Genomic DNA, 25,603 nt, shown 5'->3' with positions numbered 1-25,603 from the left:
ATCTGTTTAGCTGATTTAGGCTATGTCTATACTACGGACCTTACAGCGGCACAGCTGTAGCGTTGCAGCTGTATGGTCTCCTGTGTAGCTACTCTATGCTGGCAGGAGAGAGCTCACCCACCAGCATAATTAAACACCTCCAAACAACAAGTGGTAGCTATGTCAGTGGGAGACACTCATTTTTGTCGGTGAAACTTATTCTTGGTCAGGGGTGTGAAAAAACACACAAAAGTTTTGCCAACAAAAGTGCTAGTGTAGACAAAGCCTCACACACATTGATTTAATAAATGCTTAAAGAAACTTAGGACTTGTCTTCATGTATAGTTAGTGCATAACAAGCTGGGATGTGAAAGTACATCACACTTGCACACAGCAATTAAATACCTGCAGCTGGCCTTGTCAGCTGACTCAGGCTTGGGCTGCAGGGCTGCTTAATTACCGGGTAGCTGCTCAGACTCCAGCCTGAGCCTGAACATCTACACAGCAATTAAACAGCTGTGGAGCCTGAGCCCTGCAAGCCTGAGTCAGCTGACCCAGGCCAGCCACAGATGTTTAATTGCTGTGTAGACATACCCTTAGTGTCTGCATGGACCCTGCTACATTGCACTAAAGGGTAACGTGCCTTGAAACTGCTAAACTTTTAGTACATGGTAGTAGTGTCCTCACAGCCATTTAGTTTGCTGTATAACTAGCCATGTAGACAAGCCCTTTGTGTGTAAAACAACTTAAAGGTTTTCTGCTAAATCCTGTCCTTCCTTTTGAACTCTAAGATTATTCTGTATAGTTGAAATTGCATTGAGATACTCAGAGATGGACTGATTAGAAATACCTGGATGCACGGATTAGGAAGAAGGAAAGAGTTCAGGGATATGAAACCAGAAGTTCATATTGACGTATCCTTTTCTGGCCCAAAATAGGGTGCCTAAAACTGCCTTCCAACAAGATTAGGACAAACTTTGCAATAAAGTTTGTGTTAAAAGAAAGACTGACCCCAATTCATATATATAATACTCTGGTTTATACCGGGAAGTGAAGAAAACAAACACTAACAGCTGTTCTGAGTGACTAAACATGCACATGCATATAATAGCGAATCCCATCCCTTTATACATTACAGAAATAATATGTACTTAGGCCTTTAAGGAAAAGTAGCAAATAACTATGAAAGGTGGCTCAAACGGTTATGAAGTCTTTGTTTGTAGATTGCACTGCTCTATATTAGGGCTACATTTTCCACGTTTAGAAAGTGTCATTCAAATTTCTTTCAATTCTCTTATATACAGACATGATTTTAAAATAGTTATTAAAGTTCTGATGTGTCGCTTTTTAATATGGTCAAATTTTAAGCTCATTCATGTCAGGACTGAATTTTTAGAACTGATCATTTAGGATAATAAAATCAAGTATGTACAGAAAAGTAATTTACTGTGGTATTTCACAGATGAGCCTGTACTCAAATGTTTTATATTGACAGAATGGTTATACACCGCTGCACATAGCTGCCAAGAAAAACCAGATGGATATAGCGACTACATTGCTTGAATATGGTGCTGATGCTAATGCTATTACCAGACAGGGTATTGCCCCTGTACATCTTGCATCCCAGGAAGGCCATGTGGACATGGTGTCATTGCTTCTTACTAGAAATGCTAATGTGAATCTTAGCAACAAGGTAAGTTTGCATTTATTTATTTATTTTTGCACTCAGGAAAAAAAAATATGGTGACTAGTAAGAAAAGGGGCTAACAAGTGAATTTTGCATCATCTGATTCTATGAGATTTGAAATTTACATACTTTGACAAGTCAAACCAATCTAAGTACATTCTTTGATAATGTTACCAGCCCGGTGGATGGGGGGAACTGTAGATGTGATACAAATTGGTTTTAGTAAGGCTTTTGACAGTCCCACATGACATTTTCAGTAGCAAACTAGGGAAATAAAGTCTAGACGAAATTACTGTAAGTTGGGTACAAAACTGGTTGACAGACAGTACTCAAAGAGTAGTTATCAATGGTTCATTGTCAAACTGAGGGGATGTATCTAATGGGGGTCAGCATGGGTCTGTCCTGGGTCTTGTATTATTCAATATTTTCATTAGTGACTTAAATAACAAAGTGGAGAATATGCTTATGAAATTTGCGGATGACACCAAGCCGGGGGAGGGGGGTTTGAGGACAGAACAAAACAAATTCAAAAACTGAATTTGACAAACTAGAGAATTGGGCTGTCGTCAACAAGATGACATTCAGTAAAGACATGTGAAAAGTACTACCCTTAGGAAGAAAAAATCAATTGCACAACTACAAAATGGGGAATAACTGGTAGGTGGTTCATAGTGGGTCACAAATTGAATATGAGTCAACAATGTGATGCAGTTGCAAAAAAGGCTAATATAATTTTGGGGTGTATTAGCAGGAATGTCATGGACATGGGACATGGGAGGTAATTATCCACCTCTACTCAGCTCTGGTGAGGCCTCAGCTGGAGTACTGTGTCCAGCTCTGGACCCCACTCTTTAGGAATTGTGTGGACTAAGTGGAGAGTCCAGAGGAGAGCAACAAAAAAAAACAAAAGGTTTAGAAAACCCAACCTTAAGAGGAAAAATTTTAAAAAATGGTACATTTAGTCTTGAGAAAGGAAGAGAGAGGGGGGAACTGATAACTGCTTCAAATATATAAAGGGCTATAATAAAGAGGATGGTGAGCAATTGTTCTCCATGTGCACTGAAGGCAGGACAAGAAACAACTGGCTTAATGTGGTGCAAGGGAGATTTGGCTTAGATATTAGAAAAACTTTGTAACTATAAGGATGGTTAAGCAGTGGAATAGCTTACCAAGGTAGGTTGTGGAATCTCCATCATTGGGGAGGTTTTGAAGAATAGGTTGGACAAACACTTGTCCTGGGTAGTCTAAGCTGACTTAGTCCTCCCTCAGTGCAGGGGGCTGGACTAGATGTCTCGAGGTCCCTTCCAGCTCTACATTTCTGTGATTCTATGAAAAGCACACAGGTGTTTGAATTTGTCATCATTTCTTCTAGCAGAAAATAGAACATAGTAACTACAATATTAGATCAGACCAATTGTCCATTTTTCTGGTATCCTGTCTTTGACATTCTCCAGTACCAGATGTTCATATGAATATGTAAACCCTCCCCGTCTCCCCCATAATGGACAATTCTGTTGTAACATGCCTATTGGGGAAGTTTCTTCTTAACTCCAGGCTATTAGTGGGCTTGGCTCCCGCCATTTTATCAGATCTCTACATGTGCCTCCCATTAAGCAGTAGTAGCACCTAACTTTGTCAAGAGAAGCTGATTTTTTTATGGGCTATCAGCAGTATGGTTGTCTGAGATTTTGTTCTTAATGTAAGTGATTCCACTTCCCATGGGGCATTCCATTATAGCGCTGCGACTTTCCACATGCTTTCTCCTGGGAATTGGAAAGGAAGTGAACTGATTTTCTGTTTATACATCTGCCAAAGGGTTTACAGGCTGTGAAGTCTACTCAGTGATAATGTCTACAGTAAATGTGCATCCCTAATTCCCTAGATGCCCTCATCTCCATCAGTATAATTATACAGTGCGGTTTCTGTATGAATTTATCTGACAAGACTAGGAAGGTGAGAGTGAGAAATTTCTCACAAAAATCGTTCCTTGCTTTCGGCAGGTGGAATGGCTCAGTGTCCTCTGAGTCTCTGGGTGGGCTTCATATGACACTTGGAAGCCTATGCTTCATTTCTCCTATTCTAACCTTAAAACTATTCATGGTCCTTCATTAGCATCTATGGCTACCACTAAATACAGATGCTGGCTTTTATGTGGTGACTGACTGTACCTAAAAATAACACCTTGTACCCTCATATTCACCACTTTTAAATGGTTATGATATATTTTGTACAAAGTATGCCTTGTGAGATATCGTTTGAAAAGTCATAATCTGTTACGTATTACTGTCCTGGTAACGTGTGTACCATCATAATATATGGAATTATGAGATTTTGCTGTATGTTTGTTACTGAAACACATGAATCTGGGGAATGTCCACAGACTAGCTCTTTAGAAATAACAAGAACTATAAACAAAGAACTGTCCCCTCAAGCTGCACGTATACAGAAGGTGCAAGCAAGAATTTGCAATTCATATGAAGGACTGAGTGCAGAGCACATAGGCAATGGGGCTGCCTGACCCCATGACACAGCAAGGACTTTTTCAATAAAAAGAGTCAACATATAAAAAGGGGGAACAAAGGCCCCTGGCCACCTTTCTTCCCCCACGTATACTGAAGGCATCAAGATTGTTTGGAGGACAGAAACATCACTGAACTGGGGGGAGAGATCCTAACTGGAAAACTTTCCAGTTAGCACAGACTGCTGTTAGCTTTTGGGTAAGAGAAACCCTATTCCTTCACATTTGACTTAGCTTGGTAAAGTTTAGGAATTAGACTGGAATTTTATCATTTTATTTCTTTTTATAACCAATTCTGACCTTTTATGCCTATACCAGTTATAATCAATGAAAATCTGTCTTTCTGTAGTTAATAAACTTATTTTGATGTTTTATCTAAGCCAGTGTGTTTTTGGCTGAAGGGCTTGGGGAATCTACTCAGGTTAACAAGGCCTGGTGCATATTCATTTTCTTTGCTAAAATGACAGAATTTATGAGCTTGTATTGCTTAATAAGATACTGAGCAGTACAAAACGGTACATGTCTGAGTAGCAAGGCTGGGACTGGGGATATGCAGGTGTCGCCCTGTATGTAATTCAAGAGTGGCTGGGCATAGCATTCTGGTATTTGTCTGGGGGTGACTTGCATGCTAGGGGCTGGGGTGACTGGGCGGAGTGGCAGCTCACACAGCAAAGCAGGGCCTGGTGCACACCAGGCTGGAGAGTTAAGGGGGCACAATGATCCACCAGTTCAGATTGTACTCTGGGGCATGTCACATTGGCGCAGCGAACAGGGTGAAATGCACAGCCTGTTGTACTGAGTGAGATTTGCACTTCATACGCTGGTGTAGTGATTTTAAGTGAGACTTTGTATGGTGGCTGAATACAACCAAGGAAATATTACACTTTTGTTATTTTTTATTTGATTATTTCGGGAAGAGGAAATAAGAGCAGAAAAAGCATAAATATGAGAGCAAGCGAAGCAATTACAAAGTTAGAGCTGTACCAATTGCAGGTAGCAGAAAAAGAGAAGGAACATCAGAGAACCTTGGAGCTAAAGCAACTGGAGCCCTGAAAGAGAAGGAAATAACAGCTGCCATAGAACAGCACATCAATGTGCCTTGGAACTGAAACAACAAGAAGCCTATTTACACATTCATTTTCATATATAAGAGAACACTGTAAATAGCAGGATTTAAATCTGAGTGAGTGAGTGTTACTCCTAGCAAACTGGCAGGACTGTAAACAATTGTTTGATGTTTCTTTTAATCTCATTCACATCAGGAGAGTGAAATAGCCAGGAAAAAATAACCTTGAGCTTTTGTGTTAAAAACCTGTAGTGTAATATCTGCTCCATATTTAATATTACATAATTTTCCTTGTTTAACTGCTGTACCTTGTATAGGAAACATTAGCTCGCTGTGTATTTTATGCTTTTAAATTGCAGTGTCTTGTAATTGAGCAAATTTAAACAGTAAACAGATAGACAAATTCTGCCCTCATTAACAAGCTACAACCTCATTAAGATTAGTAAAAAGAAAAGGAGTACTTGTGGCACCTTGCTGTAGCTCACGAAAGCTTATGCTCAAATAAATTTGTTAGTCTCTAAAGTGCCACAAGTACTCCTTTTCTTTTTGCGGATACAGGCTAACACAGCTGCTACTCTGAAACCTGTAATTAAGATCAGTGCAATTGTATAAGTGTTGAAGAATTTGGCTCATAATGTTGGCTCATAATGTTAATATGTCTCCTCTGCAAGATGATCATTTGTTGCCCCTAATTTACAGAGTGGACTGACACCACTTCACCTGGCTGCTCAAGAGGACAAAGTCAATGTGGCAGAGGTTCTTGTTAATCAAGGGGCTGTTGTTGATGCACCGACAAAGGTAAGATTAATTAACACTAACTAATGTGTAAATATACCTGAAGAAAAAAATAGAGAAAATACATTCCACCCACCTAACAGAAGTGTTTAAAGTCTGTGAGTCTGATTCACCACTACAATACTCCAGGTTTATACTAGTGTAACTGCAGTGATATCAGTGGACTTACATTGGCATGAAACTGAAGTAACAGTGGTGAATCAACCCCTGAGAATAACCAGCTAGAAAATATACTTAATATATTCAATGTTATCCAACTTTCCTTTACATGGAAAGGACTGTCTGTGGACAGTATATTTATTTTTGCAATCTTGTTTGATGTTTGGATCAGTTTTGATCTAATTCCATTATATTATTGTGTTTTGACTGAAGAAAGTAGGCATTCAGTAGGACTGGACTGCATTCTTCATTTAAGCAAACTTTCATAAATGCCAGCGCTTCCACTATCTTGTTTTTCGCCGTGTAATACTCCATGTTTCCATGTTAAAACTGTCCCTTAGCACCCATTAGAGTTCTTTGGTACGTACTACACGTACTCACTCCTGCTCTATCCAACCGGCATTTGAAAAAATAACAACAAAATGGTTATTTAAAGTGTCTTGGATATCATTGTAAAAACACTCTTTCAGGAGAGCTGTGTTTCAAGCAACATAAACAAAGTAAAAACAAATTAGGCATTCCGGATTATTAGAAATGTTGTGTCCCTTATCATGAGTTCTTGTAAAGAGTAATAGACAGTCAGCAATGCAACCAAAGTCTTCCGCTTATCCTGAGCTAAATACTGAATAATGTAACCTTCCATAAACTATTCTTTGAGTGTTACCAACACTGGCCAGCTGTAGGATGACTCAGTGTTCATGTTTGCACACTTCTGAATTTCTTAGCAGACACTTCCTTTTGCCAAATTATAGCATAGTGAGCTATTTAATGATACAGGCAACTATCTTCTAGGAAACGGAGTTGACATCATCAAACTAATTTTGTCCAGCATCCAAAATTCAGATTTGAGCTGGATTCTCATAAAGGAAACATAAGCATACTAAACACTGAGTTGTTCTACCGTACTAATAAAAAGTTTGATTGGAAATTAAATGTATGGTGGCAGGAAATGCTGTGATAATTTATCCTTGTGTATACATCTCTTTGACTTTTATCTAATATAAAATACATACATACAAAAGGCCAAAAATGTCAAACTTGGTTGCCTAAAGTTTGACACCTAATTCCATATTTAAGCTTCTAAATAAAAGCAGCCTGATTTCCAGAAGTGCCGAGTTCTTACAACTCTCTTAATTTGGAAGGCCACTTTTACTTAGGAGCCTAAATACGTTGCGAAATCTTAGTCAATCAAACTTGACATTTTTGGCCTAAGCTCCTAAATACAGAAATACAGTAAGGACTGGATTGCGCCTTGACTTGAGAGAGAGTTCAAGGAGCCACCCTTCCTGGCATGTCATCTCCAATATGGCGCTGTGGGCTAAAGCCACAATTGAATGCACAGAGTTCTATCTGCATGTGTTGTTTACGCACACTAATGGTATCTATAAGTGACAGTATTATTATAATAATAATTAGCATTTATAGAATGTTCTTCATATTTGAAGCTTATCTAATTCTCAGAGCAGCTCTATTAGGTAGATAAATCGGGATAATTCCACCTTAAATCAGCCCTGATCAAGGCCTTGGGCTGTAGCTAAGGCTAAATCAGTACTAGTTCCTTTATTCTGAAGTCTCTATGAAGGCAGAATGGAACAAATTGCCCCCATAATCTGACCTGCATTACTTTGTGCAAGATCCAGAATAGAAGCTATAGCAGTTCTAAGGTCACTAGTTATTGTGAGGCCAATCCTGCTACCTAAACCGACATTCTAACATTGTATGAGTAGTAATGGAACAATACACCCCAGCTTACCAGTTACGCCACATCACTGCTCTGCTTAACACACAGCACTCAGATAAGTATATAGTGAGAAGAAGTAAATCTTTAAGAAAGTATAGATATTCAAGTGACAGAAAATTGAAATATTGGAAACAAATGGTTATACTTAAAAGAAAAACATAACATGTGTTCAAGAATCTGGACTTACTTAACTAGTTTTTGTCACATCTTATAGAGTAAGAGCTCACCCAAAATCCTTCCATCACATGCTTGGCTGTGATCCTCCCTTCATAGGACAAGTCACACTGTCAGCTTGTCTCCTCAGTGGAAAAGATCCCATGTGTGTCTTCATACCCCCCACCCAGTTACATCCCACAATCCATTGTCTTTACTCATAATCAGGGTGTCCCTTTGGTTGTTGCTTTTTTCCTGTGTGCTTCTTTCCAGTTGATTTAAAAATCTCTTGATTAGCATTCGGCTTAGTCTGTAGATAGGCCTGCATTGTGAAGCGAACAATATGAAATGCACACATAACCATCCCAAGAGAGATAAGAGTCTCTTCCCTCTTACCTGACAGGATCATGTTTATCACCTTCTAGTGACCTGCTTTAACTTAAGAGTATAATTTTCAGTTCAGATACAGTATTCCTTAAATATTATCCATACATACATTTCACAATGATTATGATGACCTATGAGCTCTTGGTGGAGACCTTACATGCCTCTGGTAAACTTAATATGCATATACCTGACCTATAAAACTATAAACACCCCCTGCACTCTCTGCCAGTTGGCACCAAGAGGTTCATGGGTCACAATTCCTACCAAATACGCTGTGATAGTGGACAGGATCATGGCTACATGATCTACGTGTGCCATGGCTATGACCATCCCTGCACTGCCTTCCTTAGCCACTGGGCGATTGCTCTGTGAACCAATTGCTTCTGTTGTGGAATGTTCTCAGGCACCTGAGGTAATAGAGCATTCCATCATACATAGCACTACCGTGAGCTTGGGGACCCAGACTGGACAAGACACCTGGATGGAATTCAGGTCAGCTTGTGGTGCAAGGGTTTTGAATCTGTCTATATGGAAACAAGATCAAGCATCTGCAATACAGCTAATACTGGGAACATGCCAGATGCAAAAGCAGATGTTAAGCTTCAGTCATTGCAGCATAAATGCCTGAACCAAAACCCTCTTTGTTTCAGGCAACCTGGTGATTAATGATACACAGCATGGGTTCTTCATCTAGAACAGCACTTTAGTATCTATAAGCTTTGGCATGCCATTATCTTTTCAGTAAGGCATGCAATTCTGCACTTGCATGCGAGGCATGACATCGCACGTACAGTACATGCAAGGTCACTCTGTGTGCGACTGGTGTCTCCCCATACTGCGGGGCACCAGCTGAAGGAGAAGACACATGACTACCCCATCCCCAAATCCCCAGCCCCGCCTCCTCCCCAGGGCATGCAGCATTCCCCCCTCCCCCCATGGCTTCCTGCAGCTCCCCACCCCCCGCGCAACCCACCACCCTAGCTCACCTCCGCTCTGCCTGCTCCCCTGAACACGCCGCCGCTCCGCTTCTCCCCCCTCCCTCTCAGGCAAGGGAGAGGCAGCGTGTTCAGGGGAGCAGGCGGAGCGGAGGTGAGCTGGGGGAGAGTGCAGGAAGTAACGGGGGGGTAGAGGAACCACTCCCCGCCCCAGCTCACCTGCGCTCCACCACCGCCACCTCCCCCGAGTGTGCCACTGTTCGGCTTCTCCCTCCCTCCCTCCCTCCCAGGCTTGCCGCGCGAAACAGCTGTTTCACGCGCGGCAAGCCTGGGAGGGAGCGGGGAGAAGTGGAGCAGCAGTGGTGCGCTCAGGGGAGCAGGTGGAGGCGGAGCGGAGGAGAGCTGGGGTGGCAGGGGCACATTTCTAGGGGCGGCATGGCCGGCGCCGGAATGTCGCCCCTAGAAGTGTGCTGCCCCAAGCACCTGCTTGTTTTGCTGGGGCCTAGAGCCAGCCCTGATTTGTGCAACATGGTGATAAATCAGGTCCACAGTCTGCAGCCACTACTTAACAGGTGAAACTCTATTCAACTATCTATGAGATGCCCAGCAGCAGCTTCACTTTCCCTGGTCATTCGCTGCACCAGATCCCTCAAGGGGCTCACTTTGTCCTCTTGGAGATGGATCTCACCTTGTATTGAATCTTTCTGTAACCTGAACAGTAACCTCAGTAATGTTGGAGGACCTGCTGTCTTCACTTAATTAAAAGCAATGCCTAAACTGCACGCTAACCCCTAAACGGTACCTATGAATGTGTGCATTCCCCCCACCCCAATAGTCCTACAAATAGGAAGTAGTCAAAGTAGTGCACTGTCAGTGGGATCCCTGTCTGCCAATTCAATGGCCACTCCAGGGAGGACCTGAAATTCTTAACCACAGCACTGAAAATGAACCTGGTCAGTAGATAAAATTATCCAAAAGGAAAGCAAATTTATTTGAGCAAAAGCTTTCGTGGGCTACAGGCCACTTCATCGGATGCATGCAGTGGAAAATACAGTGGGGAGATTTTATATACCCAGAGAACATGATACAATGGGTGTTACCGTATACACTGTAACGAGAGCGATCAGGTAAGGTGAGCTATTACCAAGAGGAGAGGAAAAGGGAAAAAAAACAACAACAACCTTTTGTTGTGATGATCAAGGTGGGCCATTTCCAGCAGTTGACAAGAACGTCCGAGGAACAGTTGGGGGCGGGGGGGAATAAACATGGGGAAATAGTTTTACTTTGTGTAATGACACATCCACTCCCAGTCTTTATTCAAACCTAATTTAATAGTGTCCAGTTTGCAAATTAATTCCAATTCAGCAGTCTGAGGACACCACTCTGCCAAAAAACACTTGCTGCAGCCACTGTTGTAGGAAGACGTGTGAGAATCTGTGTCCTCTATTTCATCATGGACCAGTTTCTGGAGAAACCCTGATGATCTAAGTTTATAATGAAAGACCTGACAAACTCTTTACTGTAGTAGGAAACAGCCTTCCCCCCACCAGTAATAACTACCTGGCCCTTTCTCACTCAATTACAGAATCCATAGAGAGAAAGAATACTTAATATTTTATCGATGTCATTTAACTTCATGTGAAGCCACAGGTGAGCTATCGTTTTCCTCCTCAGGAATATTATCATCTTTAATCATCATTTATACATCTCTGTAAGCCAACATAGCACTTTACACACATATATTGCTTGATGCTGCAATCTTTATTCTTGTGAGTACTTCCTACTCTACCTGTGCACCTGGATCACTGGAACTACTCAAATGAGTGAGGAATGCTCAAAGGACTACAAAGGAAGGGAAGATTGGGCTGAGACACATTTTCTGCTTCAAAGGAATAGTAAGGAAGAATAGTTTTGCCACTGCAGGACTTGCTGAGTGAAATTTTCTGGCATTTATGATGTGTCAGAGTAGTTGATTGTAGTTTGGTCTGACCTAAAATCTATGAATCTATGAACAGTCTTAGAAATACTATCAGACCTAAATATCCTATGCAGTTCAATTATAAGTCTTCATGGCTTTTTTCTCCTAGGATGTTTTTATTGTATTTTGGAGGAAAATATGAAAGGAAAAATAGCCACTCGTTTTGCAGGCTGCACGATGACAGTGTTCTGGGGTTCCTCTTCTGGTTCTGCAGCAACAGTTCACTAAACACACTCTAATCCCAGGCTCTGATGACTTCACTCAAGGATACTGGTGAATAAACAAAGCTGATTTGGCACAACAAAGCCATGTTAGTGGAAGCTGACTTTTTCTGTTTTTTAAGCATAGCTATGTTTACTCAAGCTCCACTGGACAGATGGGGGGAAGTATTTACTTAAGTTCCCATAGAATCTTTATGGATAGCAATTCCATGCTTGACTAATAACAGTATAACAGTAACAGTATATTACCGACCACCTGACCAGGATGGTGATTGTGATTGTGAAGTGCTCCAGGAGATTATAGAGACTATAAAAATAGAAAACTCAATAATAATGGGGGATTTCAACTATCTCCTTTTTGACTGGGTACATATCACCTCAGGATGAGATTCAGAGATACATTTTCTAGACACCATTAATGACTGCTTCTTGGAACAACTAGTCCTGGAACCCATAAGGGGAGAGGCAATTATTGATTTAATCCTAAATGGTGCACAGGATCTGGTCCAAGAAATAAATATAGCTGAACTACTCGGTAATAGCGACTATAATGTAATTAAATTTAACCTCCTTGTGGGACAGAAAATACCAAAGAGACCCACCACAGTAGCATTTAACTTCAGAAAGCAGAACTACATAGAAAAGGGGAAGCTAGTTAAATGGAAATTAAAAGATACAGTCACAAGAGTGAAATGCATCCAGTGTGCATGGATACTTTTATAAAACACCATACTAGAGGCTCAAATTAAGTGTATGCTCTAAATAAATAAAAAATAGTAAGAGGACCAAAAAAGTTCCACCATGGCTAAATAACAGAGTAAAAGAAGTGGCTAGAGGCAAAAAGTCATCCTCTAAAAATTGGAAATGAGAGCCTACTGAAGAAAATAGAAAGAAGTATAAACTCTGTCAAGTCAAGTATAGAAGTATAATTAGGAAGGCCAAAAAAGAAATTGAAGAGTAAAGACCCACAGAAACTAACAGCAACATTTTAAAAAAATACATTAAAAACAGGAAGTCTGCCAAATAATCAGTGGGGCCACTGGATGATGGAGGTGCTAAAAGAACACTCAAGGAAGACAAGGCCATTTGCGGAGAAGCTATATTAATTCTTTGCATCAATCTTCACTGCAGAGGATGTGAGGGCGATTCCCACACCTGAGCTAGTCTTTTTAGGTGACAAATCTGAGGAACTGTCCCAGATTGAGATGACAGTAGAGGAGTTTTTGTTAGACAGTAACAAGTCACCAAAACCAGATGATATTCACCCAAGAGTTCTGAAGGAACTCAAATATGAAATTGCAAAACTACTAATTGTGGTATGTAGTATTTCATTTAAATGAGCTTCTGTAGCAGATAACTGGAGGATAGCTAATGTGATGCCAGTTTTTAAGAAAGGTTCCAGAAATGATCCTGGCAATTACAGGCCAGTAAGCCTAAATTCAGTACCAGGCAAATTGGTTGAAACTATAGTAAAGAACAGAATTATCAGACATATCAATGAACATGATTAGTTGGGGAAGAGTCAACACAGCTTTTATAAAGGGAAGTCATGCCTCATCAATCTACTAGAATTCTTTGAGGGAGGTCAACAAACATGTGGACAAGGGTCATCCAGTGGATATAATGTACTTGGACTTTCAGAAAGCCTTTGACAAGGTCCCTCAACAAAGACTCTTAAGAAAAGTAGCCAGTCATGGGATAAGAGGAAAGGTCCTCTCATGGATCAGTAACTCATTACAATATAGGAAAAAAAGGGTAGTAATAAATAGTCAGTTTTCAGAATGGTGAGAGGTAAATAGCGATGTCCCCCAAGGATCTACACTGGGGACCAGTGCAGTTCAACATATTCATAAATGATCCAGAAAAACAGGTAACATTTGCAGATGATACAAAACTACTCAAGATAGTTAAGTCCCAGGCAGACTGTGAAGAGCTACAAAAGAATCTCACAAAACTGGGTGACTGGGCAACAAAATGGCAGATTAAATTCAATGGTGATAAATGCAAAGTAATGCACATTGAAAAACATTATCCCAACTATACATATAAAATGATGGGGGTCTAAATTGGCTGTTACCACACAAGGAATTGTCATTGAAGTAATTGTGAATAGTTCTCTGAAAACATCCGCTCAATGTGCAGCAGCAGTCAAAAAAGCTAGCAGAATGTTAGGAACCATTAAGAAAGGGATAGATAATAAGATAGTACATATCATAATACCACTATATAAATCTATAATACGCCCACACTTTGAATACTGAGTGCAGTTCTTGTCACCCCATCTCAAAAAAAGATACGTTAGAATTGGAAAAGATACTCAGAAGGGCAACAAAAATTATTAGGGGTATGGAAAAGCTTCCATATGAAGAGAGAGAAAAAACAACGAAACTTTGCCTCTTGGAAAAGAGATGACTAAGGAGGGATATGATAGAGGTCTACAGAATCATGAAAGGTGTGGAGAAAATTAATCGGGAAGTGTTATTTACTCCTTCACATAACACAAGAACCAGGGTTTATCCAATGAAATAACTAGGCAGCAGGTTTAAAACAAACAAAAGGAAGAACTGCTTCACACAGTGCACAGTCAACCTGCGGGGCTCATTGCCAGGGGATGTTGTGAAGGCCAAAACTCCAATGGATTCACAAAAGAATTAGATAAGTTCCTGGGGAATAGATCCCTCAATGGCTATTAGCCAGGATGGTCAGGGATGCAAGCCCATGTCCTGGGTATCCTAAGCTTCTAACTTCCAGAAGCTGGGAGTGGATGTCAGGGGATAGATCACTCAATAATTGCCCTGTTCTGTTCATTCCCTCTGAAGCCTCTGGCATTGGCCACTGTCAGAAGACAGGATACCGGGTTATATAGACCACTGGTCTGACCCGTTATGGCCATTCTTATGTTATGTTCTTTAAAAGGGAATGCAATGCAAAAATGGAATACTGGTAAAGCACACATTTCCAAATACCCTTCAGAAAATGAGGGTCCTTTAATAGTATTAAAAAAAATGTTCTTGTTCAGACTATTTTCACCCCCACCTCCTTTGTCTTGCTTTTCTTCACCCTTCGTTCTGCATCTGAATATGCCTACACTGGAGCTGGGCAGAGATTTCCAGCTTAAATAGACATACCTGCTACACTAGCGCTAAAATTAGAAGTGTAGGTGCAGCAATGCAAATAGTGAGAGGGGCTAGCCACCCCGGGTACAATCCCAAATGAAACCCTCAGTACGTATTCAGGTGTTTAGCCACTACTGCTGCTCACACCATTGTGTCTGCACTTACGTTTTTAGATTCAATAAAAGCTAGCACAGGTATATCTGTATGAGCTGCAAATAACACCACCCGCTCTAGTGTAGACATACCCTAAAACTTTTTCAAAACCTTGGATCTGTGTAGTTCACAGCCACCAGTGTACATCAGGAGTGATTCTTTAGAAGGCAGTGGAGTAAAACTAGTCCCAGCAGATCCAATCCACTACACACACACACACACACACACACCCAACACCAACCAACCAGCCACTTCATGTCAGCTGCTCCAGAACCTGCCACAGTTAGAGAGCTTTAAGATGCAACTCACTATTCACAGAGGACAACTTTGGAATCCCACAGCAAAAGCAGATTTTTTTTCATTTCCAGCACCAGCAGCTTTTCTTTTCTGTGTTTGAATTGCTGGGAATGTAGGCCCTGAATCAGCAAAGTACCTGTGCATGACTTTAGTAGCCACTGAAGTCAATTGAACCACTCCTGCTTATAGTTAGGTACATGGTTAAGAACCTTGCTGGATCAGGACCTTAATTCTAGACTTGGGGCTTGACAGTTTTTCCTTCAGTACTTACATTTCCAGATATATAATCACTGTGTGTGTTGATTACATATATGTATTATCTTGCTTTCCTAGTATGGCCATAATGCTGAACACTGACAAGAGGGTTAATACCCTTTTGAAGTTCATTATTATTTGGCTGTTCTACAGTGGCTAGTGTTGTTTTAATGTATAATTTACAGAGCTAGCCTGAGAAAATAAAACCAGATACTGGATTGCTGAAGGGATTGGTACTGGGATTTGGAGCTTTCCTCTCAGTGTTGCCTGTTTGAAGCTAGCACAGACCATTAGTTATTGAAAATTGTTACTGTGTGCTGGCTGTTGGACCCATGTGACAAAAATTGATTGTCTCAGTCTAGTTCCTGATAGGAAAGAGTCTGGATAATAAAGCCAACACTAAAGTGGCTGTATTTGTACCCTTGGTAGTATTCTTATCAAGGATTGAGAAATGATGGTGATCAACTACTCTCTTACTCCCTGAATTGTACCTTCCAGGTCAGGGCTGAGGCTGGACCGTGTGGGAAAAGTTGTACTGCCGATATACCTTTTTTGTTGCTAACTAAAAGTGTTCAGTACCTTTCGCAAGCACGAAGAAAAAAAAAATCACAATTTTATGTTTAATTAAAATAATAAGCAATTTTAGTATTAAAAGGAAAAGGGAACAGAGAAATAGTGGGATGTTGGAAAGAGTGCTTGAAATGCTTAATCACGGTTATTGAAATGTATCTTTGTTGCATATTATCTATCATATTATCGATTACTACCACAGTTTTTAGATGCATGTTAAACTGTCTAGTGGCCATTGCAGTAGAAATTTCCACCCCCTCAATAAAATTAATAGTTGGCCTTTGCGAGATACTTTATGCAGTTAAACCTTGATTTAGTAAAGCACTTAAACATGCTTAAACTTGAAGAAGTGCTTGTGTGCTTTGCTGAATCAAGGTCTCTTTGGATTTGTGGTGTCTGGATCTAGAGGAGTTTTCAGCCTAATCAAAGACATCAGTGAAACTCTATTCAATTGTTCTGTGTTCATTTCTTAGCTCTCGGTCTATCTTCAGCATCTGATGGCAACAGCAGAAAAAAACAGAGCAGCTTGAGAGTCAGCATGAAGAGAGATGTAATAATTCAAGCTGTTAGGATTTATGGTTACTACAAGGGAAAATGAAGGATATTGAAAAGATACCCACTACATGGGGTTTTTGATACTTTTCTCCTCCCAAAAAGGAGGGGGAATAGATGTTTGTTTCAATACCATAATATAGAATTGAAAGTCCAATATTTCTGGGTTAATTTTTGACATCTATTCTTTCTGCTTTTGAGAAGCACTCCCCATCTGTTAGCCCCCATGTTGCTGTCCATTCTTAAACTGACTAGAAGCAATGTAATCAATTGATTACCATGAGGTGACAAAAATAGGAGCTGCATTAAAAAAAATCCTAATTTTCTGAAATAAAATATTATTGACTGGTAAGTCTGCTAAGTTCCAGGAAGCTTATGCCAGTAAATATTGGTTTAAAATCAAAATGCATCTGCATATGATGTTTCTATAGTTTAAAAATTGTTAACAAAACAAACATGTTTAGCCTCCTGTTTACTCATCTACAATGTTCTGAGAACCCAGAATGGGGAATCCAGGTAGCAGTGAGAATTGCTTTCTTGCTCTCTACCCTTGTTTGGCTGTGTAAGCACAGAATCTGCCAGTTGGCATGATTCAGAAATCTCAACAGGATATCCATCTGCAATAAGGAAGTCAAGAAATACTGTAAATATAAATTTAGATAACTGCCAGACTGAAAGCCATTTGGTATTGGAGTTCATACTGTAGCTGGGAAATAGAGGATATTCTCTTTGGGTCTCAGGTTTAAGTAGGCATCTCAGTAATTAGTTTTAATTTTGTGTTTTGACCCAGCACAATTATTGTGGACATTGTTGCCTATTGCTATGAAAGCTGCTTGCTAACGGAAAGAAACTTCATTCTAAAATGTCCAGTGTATTCATTTGTGTTTCATGTTGTCTTGTCACATCATCCTATCTTTGCTGATGGCGGTACTACATTGTATAGCACATGGAGCATGATAAAACATGACACAGTGTGACCACAAGGTACTGGAAACTTAAGAGAAAATCTTCCAGGGTGGCCCAGTGGTCTAGTGGCGGCACAATATGCTGCCACATAGGGTTCAGAGTTCAGTGTTTTCCTCCCAGGCTGGCAGGTGCTGAGATTGCCACCAAGGCACCATGCTGAACCCCAGAGGGGAGGAAAGAAGTACCTCATGTCACTCTGCAGTGAACCCACCTCCCTTCCCCATGCTTGATAGGAAAACAGCATTAATGGCTTTAGTGAGAGCTGTATTTGGCAGTCATTTCTGGGACACAAGATAGCTGTGCTTTGAGGCCTCCAAGGGGAAAACAGTAGAAAGGAAATAAATGGGGGTGGAGGTCATTCGGAGTTCAAAAACTTCCCTCTGTTCTTTCCCCTACCCCACACACTTCAAAAGGGACAAAAAGAAAGTCTTCCAGAGTTAGCTCTGTACCTGGTCTCTGATTCAAATTGCTAGCTAGTCAGCAGTGAGAAAAGAGCCAGCGAGAAAGAAGTCGTGTAGGTAATTGTTCTCCTAGCAGCTTACAGAGGTGCAATAGTGGGTGCCATTAAAATCTTGACATTTACCATTTGCAGTGGGTAAATTTAAAGTAGTACTTAATTAAATAGTCTACTTAGTAGTTTCTTTATATTCTTTACATGTTACCTGATTTATGATTCACTGAAGTAAAGGCATTAAATACACACACCATATTTTACAGTAATTGGCACATCTAACATTCCCCCAGGATGTTTTAAGATAGGGCCATTAGGCACCTTTTGTTTAAAATGGACATGTTGGAGACTAATTTAAATTGATATGATGAAAAGACTGAATCTAAATGCGACAACCGCTGAAACATACTTTCAGTGTAAACCATGCAGAGCCATTCACATCTTTATTTTCCTTTTTCTTAAGAGTCATGGTTCAGTGGTCTGAAAATAAGATAGGGAGCAGGAGCTCCTGAATTCCAATCCTGACTTTGGCATTCCCTTCCCAGTGCATCTGGGCAAGTCACTGAACCTCTGTGCCTCAGTTTCCTCCTTTGTAAAATAGAGAGGATAATCCTCGCCTATCCAACAGCCAACTGGGTTAATCTTTGTAAAGTACTTTGAAAAAGTCTTCTTTTTAGTTGCCCCTCGTCTGAACTGTCCTTCATTGCAGCCCCAGTCTGATTATAATGAAGTAAGCGTATTTATTAAGGAAGAAGAGATAATGTATTGATGCAGGCAGATAAGAAAGGAGGAGATAATTGCTTTAGGAGGTACAATCTGATCATTTCTATCACTTTGTAAGAATCCCAAGCTCTTTCAGATCAACTAACAATATTTTCATTATAGTAAAAGACAGAAAAAGAGAGAAGAGATGGTGGGGGCAGCAGCTTTGGTTCTCTCTGATTTGTTGCATTTTATAGTATAACTTCACTATTTATGAAAGTATTTGTCACGATTCTTTACATGTTTCAACATGTCGTTTAAGTTATTTAAAATTTGAATGGCTTTTAAGGTGAGCAGCAAATAGATTGAACACTCTGATTCCCTGTTGCTACCTTTAAGTGAGGTTTTTAAGTAGTATTTAGGTTTCTGTTTCTGAGCAGTATATTTATAGAGACAGGCTTACATTTTAGTTCTTAATTAGAACTCATGCCAAAAAATGTACTGCTTAGCTATGTTCAATTTTATAAGGTGTTTTGGACATGAGTCAGATTTCCCTTATTTGTTTAAGCATCTCATACCCTGACAGCTGCTGGATTTTGCTGCAGCTCTGGTGGGCATTTCTGAACTGTACATTAATAATGAAAGTCAGGTAGGAAAACAACAAGGAGAAAAATCCATATATTCATCAGTGCAAAAGTTTGTCATGGTGTTCTGCTAACAAAACACCAGCTTCCACTGGTCTCTGAAACAAAAGGTCCAGAACACATTGGGTACGTCTACATTGCAACAAAACACCCATGGCTGTCCTGTGTCAGGTGACCCAGGTGTAACCCACACACCTTCTGGGTGTGGTGTTCTGTCCCATCTAGTGGCACTGAGACCACTTGAAGAAAGAGAGATAAAATGAGTCTGCTCTTCAGCCTTAGCTAACAGCCAGTTGGCTTTTAGTTTATGTGGTAGAGGCTCATGCACTAAGCTCCAGAAGTACCCGGTTCGATCCCGCCCGCCAACAACTGGGGTCTGTCGGCGTTACACAGGCTCGGGCTACGAGGCTATAAAATTGCAGTATAGCCATTTGGACTCTGGGACTCTCCTCTCTCCCCCCTGCAATTTTATAGCCCCACAGTCCAAGCTCAGCAAGCCCAAATCAGTTGACATGAGCCAGCCATGGGTGTTTTATTGCAGTGTAGACACACCCTTAAAAAACTAGACTTCATGCCTAAGAACTTCACATTCACCAGCAGGCATTCTGCCTCCCGTAGGACTACTTTGTGCTGCTGGAGTCCACTCAGATCCCTAGTGGATCGTGTGCTATCATAGACTGCACTTCGGCTCTTCTGGTCAGGATGGAGTTGGCTGTATATTCCATCCATTTTTATTATTTGTTTGTATTGCAGTAGTGCCTAGAGGACCCAATCAGGGATCAAGGCCCCACTGTGCTAGACACTGCGCACACACACACACACACACAATAAAAGGATAGTCCCTGCACCAGTCTAAGCATATGAGAAAAGTCTGTGAAATCAACAATAAATATGCTCAACTTCACAGGACATGCAAGGCAGCTTCCCCTTATAGGTTCATTTTGGATACGGAAGGGAAAAGGTGTGTTCTGTGGGGAGGGAGAGATAAGAAGAGGACAGAGCACATACCTGTCAGAGATCTTTTTCAGGATGTTTTTCCACATTACAAAACAAAACAAAACCTTCTCGGGGCTTTTCTGTTTTATACTCAGTTTATTGTCAGTAAATGCATAGAGTTGTTCACATATGGTAATTGCTTATGTTCATATATTTCTTCTTTTTCAAAAACATTCCAGATGGGATACACTCCATTACATGTTGGCTGCCACTATGGAAACATAAAGATTGTTAATTTCCTTCTGCAACACTTTGCTAAAGTTAATGCCAAAACGAAGGTGAGGTTTTCATTTCCCTTCACTTGGTTTATTTTTTTTAAAAAAATCAAAACCCTCTCCTGAGAACACTGCAAACTCTTCTGTTTTTCCATCCTTGGCAGAATGGGTACACCCCTCTACACCAAGCTGCTCAGCAGGGACACACCCATATCATTAACGTCTTGCTCCAGAACGGCGCATCGCCCAATGAACTCACTGTGGTAAGGGACAAGAGAAAAACATATTGTGGGTGGCTTCTTTTCTAGCATGACAATGCTTTCCCGACGGTAAAAAGTGCTGTGCCACTACACCTCAACAATGGAAATGTAGAAGCATGTGGGGCGAGGGGCAGTGGGAGAGCATGAATAAAACAGAACAGCCAGCCTGTTATCTCAGCTATGAGACATAGCTACCTTAGTGCTCTACTTTTCCTGAAACACCAACTACTTTAAAATGCATTCATAAGAGAATATAATTAGGCTTGTCAGAATTCAATTTTTATTTCGACGGATAATGTAGATGTTTATTTTTGAGCATTTTTTTTCCTATTTTAATCAATTTAAACTTTCACAGTTACAAGAAATTACGGGGGTGACAGCCATGAAAATTATTTAATGACAGTAAATATTGAGATTCAAAATGTTAAAGCTTTATAACCATTAAAATACAAATTGTCAACATCACATGTCAAAATATACAAAGTAAATATCCTTAAACTGAAGTCTAAGAAGTATTTTTCTTATTTTGCCTCTCTTTAAATTTCATTATTATTGATGGAATTTTTTTTTCATCTGTTTGTGTCTGTGTGGTGAAATCGACGTTTTCCAACATTTAATGATAAAAATTTAATCCTTCTATTGTACTGGTTATTTCTCTCCTTGCCATTTATGTAAACAGTTAAATGCCTAACGTTACATGTCCTGCTGCCGGAACTTTTTATTGCGTTGACTTATAAACATTTTCTTTGAACTCTGAAGTAAATTTTTACTGAACTTATTACTTGTTCTTATAGCTAAGCATTGTTAATGCATATCCATTTTTATTAATTTTTCAATTCTCAGAATGGGAACACTGCCCTGGCCATTGCTAAACGACTTGGCTACATTTCAGTTGTTGACACATTGAAGATCGTGACGGAAGAGACCATGACTACAATTGTAAGTATAGTATATTTCAAAAATGAAATTATTATAACTTTCTTAATCTACAAAGTTATACAAACATGGTATTTAGCTTTGTTGATAGATACCTGCTGAGATTGCAATCTGATTGTTAAAGGTGGCCATACATACTGTTAGTAATATAACATCCGTATGTAGTCAAATATAAAAAAGAATATCATATTTACAGCAAATTTATTTAAAAAGTGCTAAAATTCAGGTAATAAATATCACCAAAATGTATTGAAAAAACCTTACTGAAATTGATTTTTATACACAGTATAAATAAATTGATATTTATACACAGTATAAATAACCAGGGTTCCAATCCTTCAACTAGATCTGCATGGGCACAGTGTCCTGCATGTGGCGATCTAATTGCAAGCTTGGGGCCTCAGTGCAGTAACTTTCCTCATATGGCTTTGTAAACAAGCAGAAACCAGCATCGATCTCCTCTCTTCTTAAGAGACCCAGTTCTGAATACCTGCAGTGATTCACTCAGTGCTCTCTCACCCACCAGTACCTTCAAGTAGTAGCACATAAAATATACTGTTGTAGGGGCTTGCAAATGTCATGATTTAGTTTAAAGCAGTTCTTCCAAACTGACAAAATTGGATGGAACACCACTAGAAGGGTTTGTACTGTAATTGTGGGATGCTTCTTCAAGGCAATTAAAAGATTAAGTCCCAGTGTTATCTGTTAGATGTTAAAGGGACACCATCAACTTAAATATGTCATTTCTGTTTGAAAGCATCTTACTGTTGTTTCAGGTAACAGTGCCAGTGACCATAACTGAAAAAGATTAGAGTGAAACATTACTGCTCAATTGTTTTCAGCTCAATTACATTTGACAGTACTTCATCTTTAATCGGGCTCTCTGTTTCTCTTTTAATCAGTTAGTTAGTTTCTCCTGTTGTTTGTGTGTGTCTTTCGTACAGCAACAGGGGAGAGAGACAAACATTTTTAATAAGAGGAAAGTTTGATTGTAAAAGAATAAAAATTGGCAAGGGATTCAGAGGCAGGCATAGTGCTTAAAAATGACATTGAGCTCATTTTTTGAAACTGACTACATTTCAGATTGATGGTGTCCCTTTGAAAAGAAGACATCTAGGCCCTGGTCCTGCAGACATGCATCAGCATAACTTTACTCATGTCAGTATTCCTACTGAAGTAAAAGGGTATAGTCACATGGGTGAAGTTACACACATAGACAAGTGTTTGCAGACTCAAAGTCCTGCCATATTAATTTTATAACAAACCACAAAATGTTTGAAATAGATACCTAAGGCTCACTTTATGAACAAGCCCAGTGCTTCCATTGCCTGATTTATTATCATATACTACATTGTCTCTCAAGCAAGCCATTTCAGATTAAGCCAGTTTGAATACCTTTGAATTTAGAAACACTTTTGACTCAGCAACAGGTGATCACTTGTTTGACAACTTTAATCCAGTTAAATTTACAACTTTCCAAATTTAGCACTGACTACAAATAGTTGTTAAATTCATGTTGTAAATTAAGGGAAACTGGAATTTACTGATATCTAAGGAACATTTTTAAAATGCTTACGCACGCCAGCCTCAAAAGGAGGAGATATCTAAATTTGGCAGTATAAGTAAGGTGAACCCATTAGAAATAACGCTAATGCCTCAAATATATTTTGTCTGACAGGAAACCTGTTTTTCACCTTTGCTGGTGACCAGTTCCTAGACCCAGACCTTATAATTTAGAGTGTATGTACATAACTCCTTGCACGGTATCCATATATGTGTTTTGCAATAATAGTGATGACCAGTGTGACACCGGCACTTGTTTGAGAGCTCACATGACATTCTTTGGTGAGCTTGAATGCATGCACCAGACACAGGAGATTCCTGTACCCTGCATACACTCCCTCTTTGCCCCTTGCCAGTTGGCACTAAGAGGTTCCTGGGTCACAGGTGTGTTCTCCCAATATTGCTCACTGCTTAATGTCAAAATCATCACAATATTAATAGTGTGATGACAGTATCTTATGACAGTGGTCACCAACCCGTCAATCGTGATCTCCGGTGGTGTAGTGGGGCTGCCACTAAGGCAGGCTCCCTGACGGCTGCAGCCCCACACTGCTCCCGGAAGCAGCCAGCATGCTCCCGTGACCCTGGGGGGTAGGGGTCTCCGTGTGCTGTTCCTGCCTGCAAGCACCACTCCCACAGCTCCCATTGGCTGGGAACAGGAAACCGTGGCCAATTGGAGCTTTGGGGGTGATGCCTGCAGAGAGGGTTAGCGCGCAGAGCCATGTGCCCCCCATCCCAGGAGCTGCAGAGGCGCAGTGGCCCCTTCCGGGAGCAGTGTGGGGCCTGGCCAGGCGGGGAGCCTGCCTTAGCCTCGCTGCACTTCCGACCACGAGCCGCACACAGTAAGTGCCGCCACACCCCAGCCCTGAGCCCCCTCCCGGAGCCAGCACCCCATACCCCCTCCTGCACCATAAGTCCCTGCCCCTGCCCCAGTCCTGACCTCCCTCCCATAGCCTGCACCCAACACTCTACCCCAGCCCTGAGCCCCCTCCCAGATCCAGCACCCTGAACCCTCTCCTGCACCCCAACACTCTGCCCCAGCCCAGAGCCCCCTCCTGCACCCAAACACACTCCCAGAGCTTGCACCCCTCAACCCCTCCTACACCCTAACCCCTGCCCCAGGCTCAGCCCAGAGCCTCCTCCCACACTGCGAACCCCTTGGCCCCAGCCCAGAGCCTACACCCCCTCCCAAACCCCAACCCTCTGTCCCAACCCGTGAAAGTGAGTGAGGGTGCGGGAGAGCGAGCAAGGGGGGGGGTGGAGTGAGCAGGGTGGGGCTTTGGGGAAGGGGTGGGGTAGATCCTGGGTTGCTCTTAAATTCAAAAAGTGGTCATGGGCATGAAAATGTTGGAGACCACTGTCTTACGGTGTGACTGACCCTTGTTAACCAATCTTCTCTTATTGTCTTTGACTATGGATCCGTACCTACATTAATTGATATTGTTGGGATGATAAACACCAACGTTCATTTGTACCTCCTACTTTTGACTTATTTCAGAGTAACAGCCGTGTTAGTCTGTATTCGCAAAAAGAAAAGGAGTACTTGTGGCACCTTAGAGACTAACCAATTTATTTGAGCATAAGCTTTTGTGAGCTACAGCTCACTTCATCAGATGCATACTGTGTACTAGATTTCCACTCCATACGGCTAAATGCAGTGCCTTGCATAATGACAGGTTTCAGAGTAACAGCCGTGTTAGTCTGTATTCGCAAAAAGAAAAGGAGTACTTTTGACTTAGTAAAGGAAGTGGATAATTGTTCCCATATTTTTTTCTTTTTCAACTGATGGCTGCTGTACAAAGTTATCAAAAGAAGCGATACTGAGACATCTTGTGCGGATATTTGTTGAAATGCAAACAGCACAAGATGTTATGAATGATCACATAAATCCTCTTGGTAGCTACAAAGAGTCAGATCGTGAGATAACAATCTGCCTTGGTAAGGGGGTGTGTGTAGTTGCACTGTCCCTGGAGCCCAGAAGGGAGATTGTGAATCTGCTTATCCAGAGAGTGAGTAAACTGCTCTGGGTACTTACCTGGCACAGTTATGCCACCCAGCATGTGGGGAGATGGAGCCAAAGCTTAGCCCAGTCCCCACTCTGTTCTGCCTACCCCCACCTATCCCTCTCACAGGGAGGAGAATGTAGTGGCTTGTGCAGATCGCGCCCATGCTGCTATTCGTGACATGGGGAGCCAGTAAGCCACCATGCTAGCTGGGCACAATCTGCACCACAGAAAAACCATTTAAAGCAAGTGAATGCTGGTTCGAAAAAGCTGGCTAATTTCTTTCATGAATTTTTTTTTTCTAA

General features: G+C 40.9%; 1 protein-coding gene across 46 annotated transcripts in view; it reads left to right on the top strand.

Moving 5' to 3' along the window:
- ANK3 (ankyrin 3) overlaps positions 1-25,603 on the top strand; it is a 540,509-nt gene that overhangs the window by 412,213 nt on the left and 102,693 nt on the right. For all 46 annotated transcript variants that reach the window (XM_043550311.1, XM_043550307.1, XM_043550308.1 and 43 more), the window contains 5 exons: positions 1,475-1,672; positions 5,950-6,048; positions 20,501-20,599; positions 20,701-20,799; positions 21,640-21,735. In XM_043550311.1, the coding sequence (XP_043406246.1) occupies positions 1,475-1,672; positions 5,950-6,048; positions 20,501-20,599; positions 20,701-20,799; positions 21,640-21,735 (591 nt within the window). The remainder of the gene's footprint in view (positions 1-1,474; positions 1,673-5,949; positions 6,049-20,500; positions 20,600-20,700; positions 20,800-21,639; positions 21,736-25,603) is intronic.

The sequence above is a fragment of the Chelonia mydas genome, chromosome 7, assembly GCF_015237465.2.
Source record: "Chelonia mydas isolate rCheMyd1 chromosome 7, rCheMyd1.pri.v2, whole genome shotgun sequence".
NCBI classification, from domain to species: Eukaryota; Metazoa; Chordata; order Testudines; family Cheloniidae; genus Chelonia; species Chelonia mydas.
Note: the sequence above shows the minus strand (reverse complement) of the source record. Positions and strands in the feature narration are given on the sequence as shown.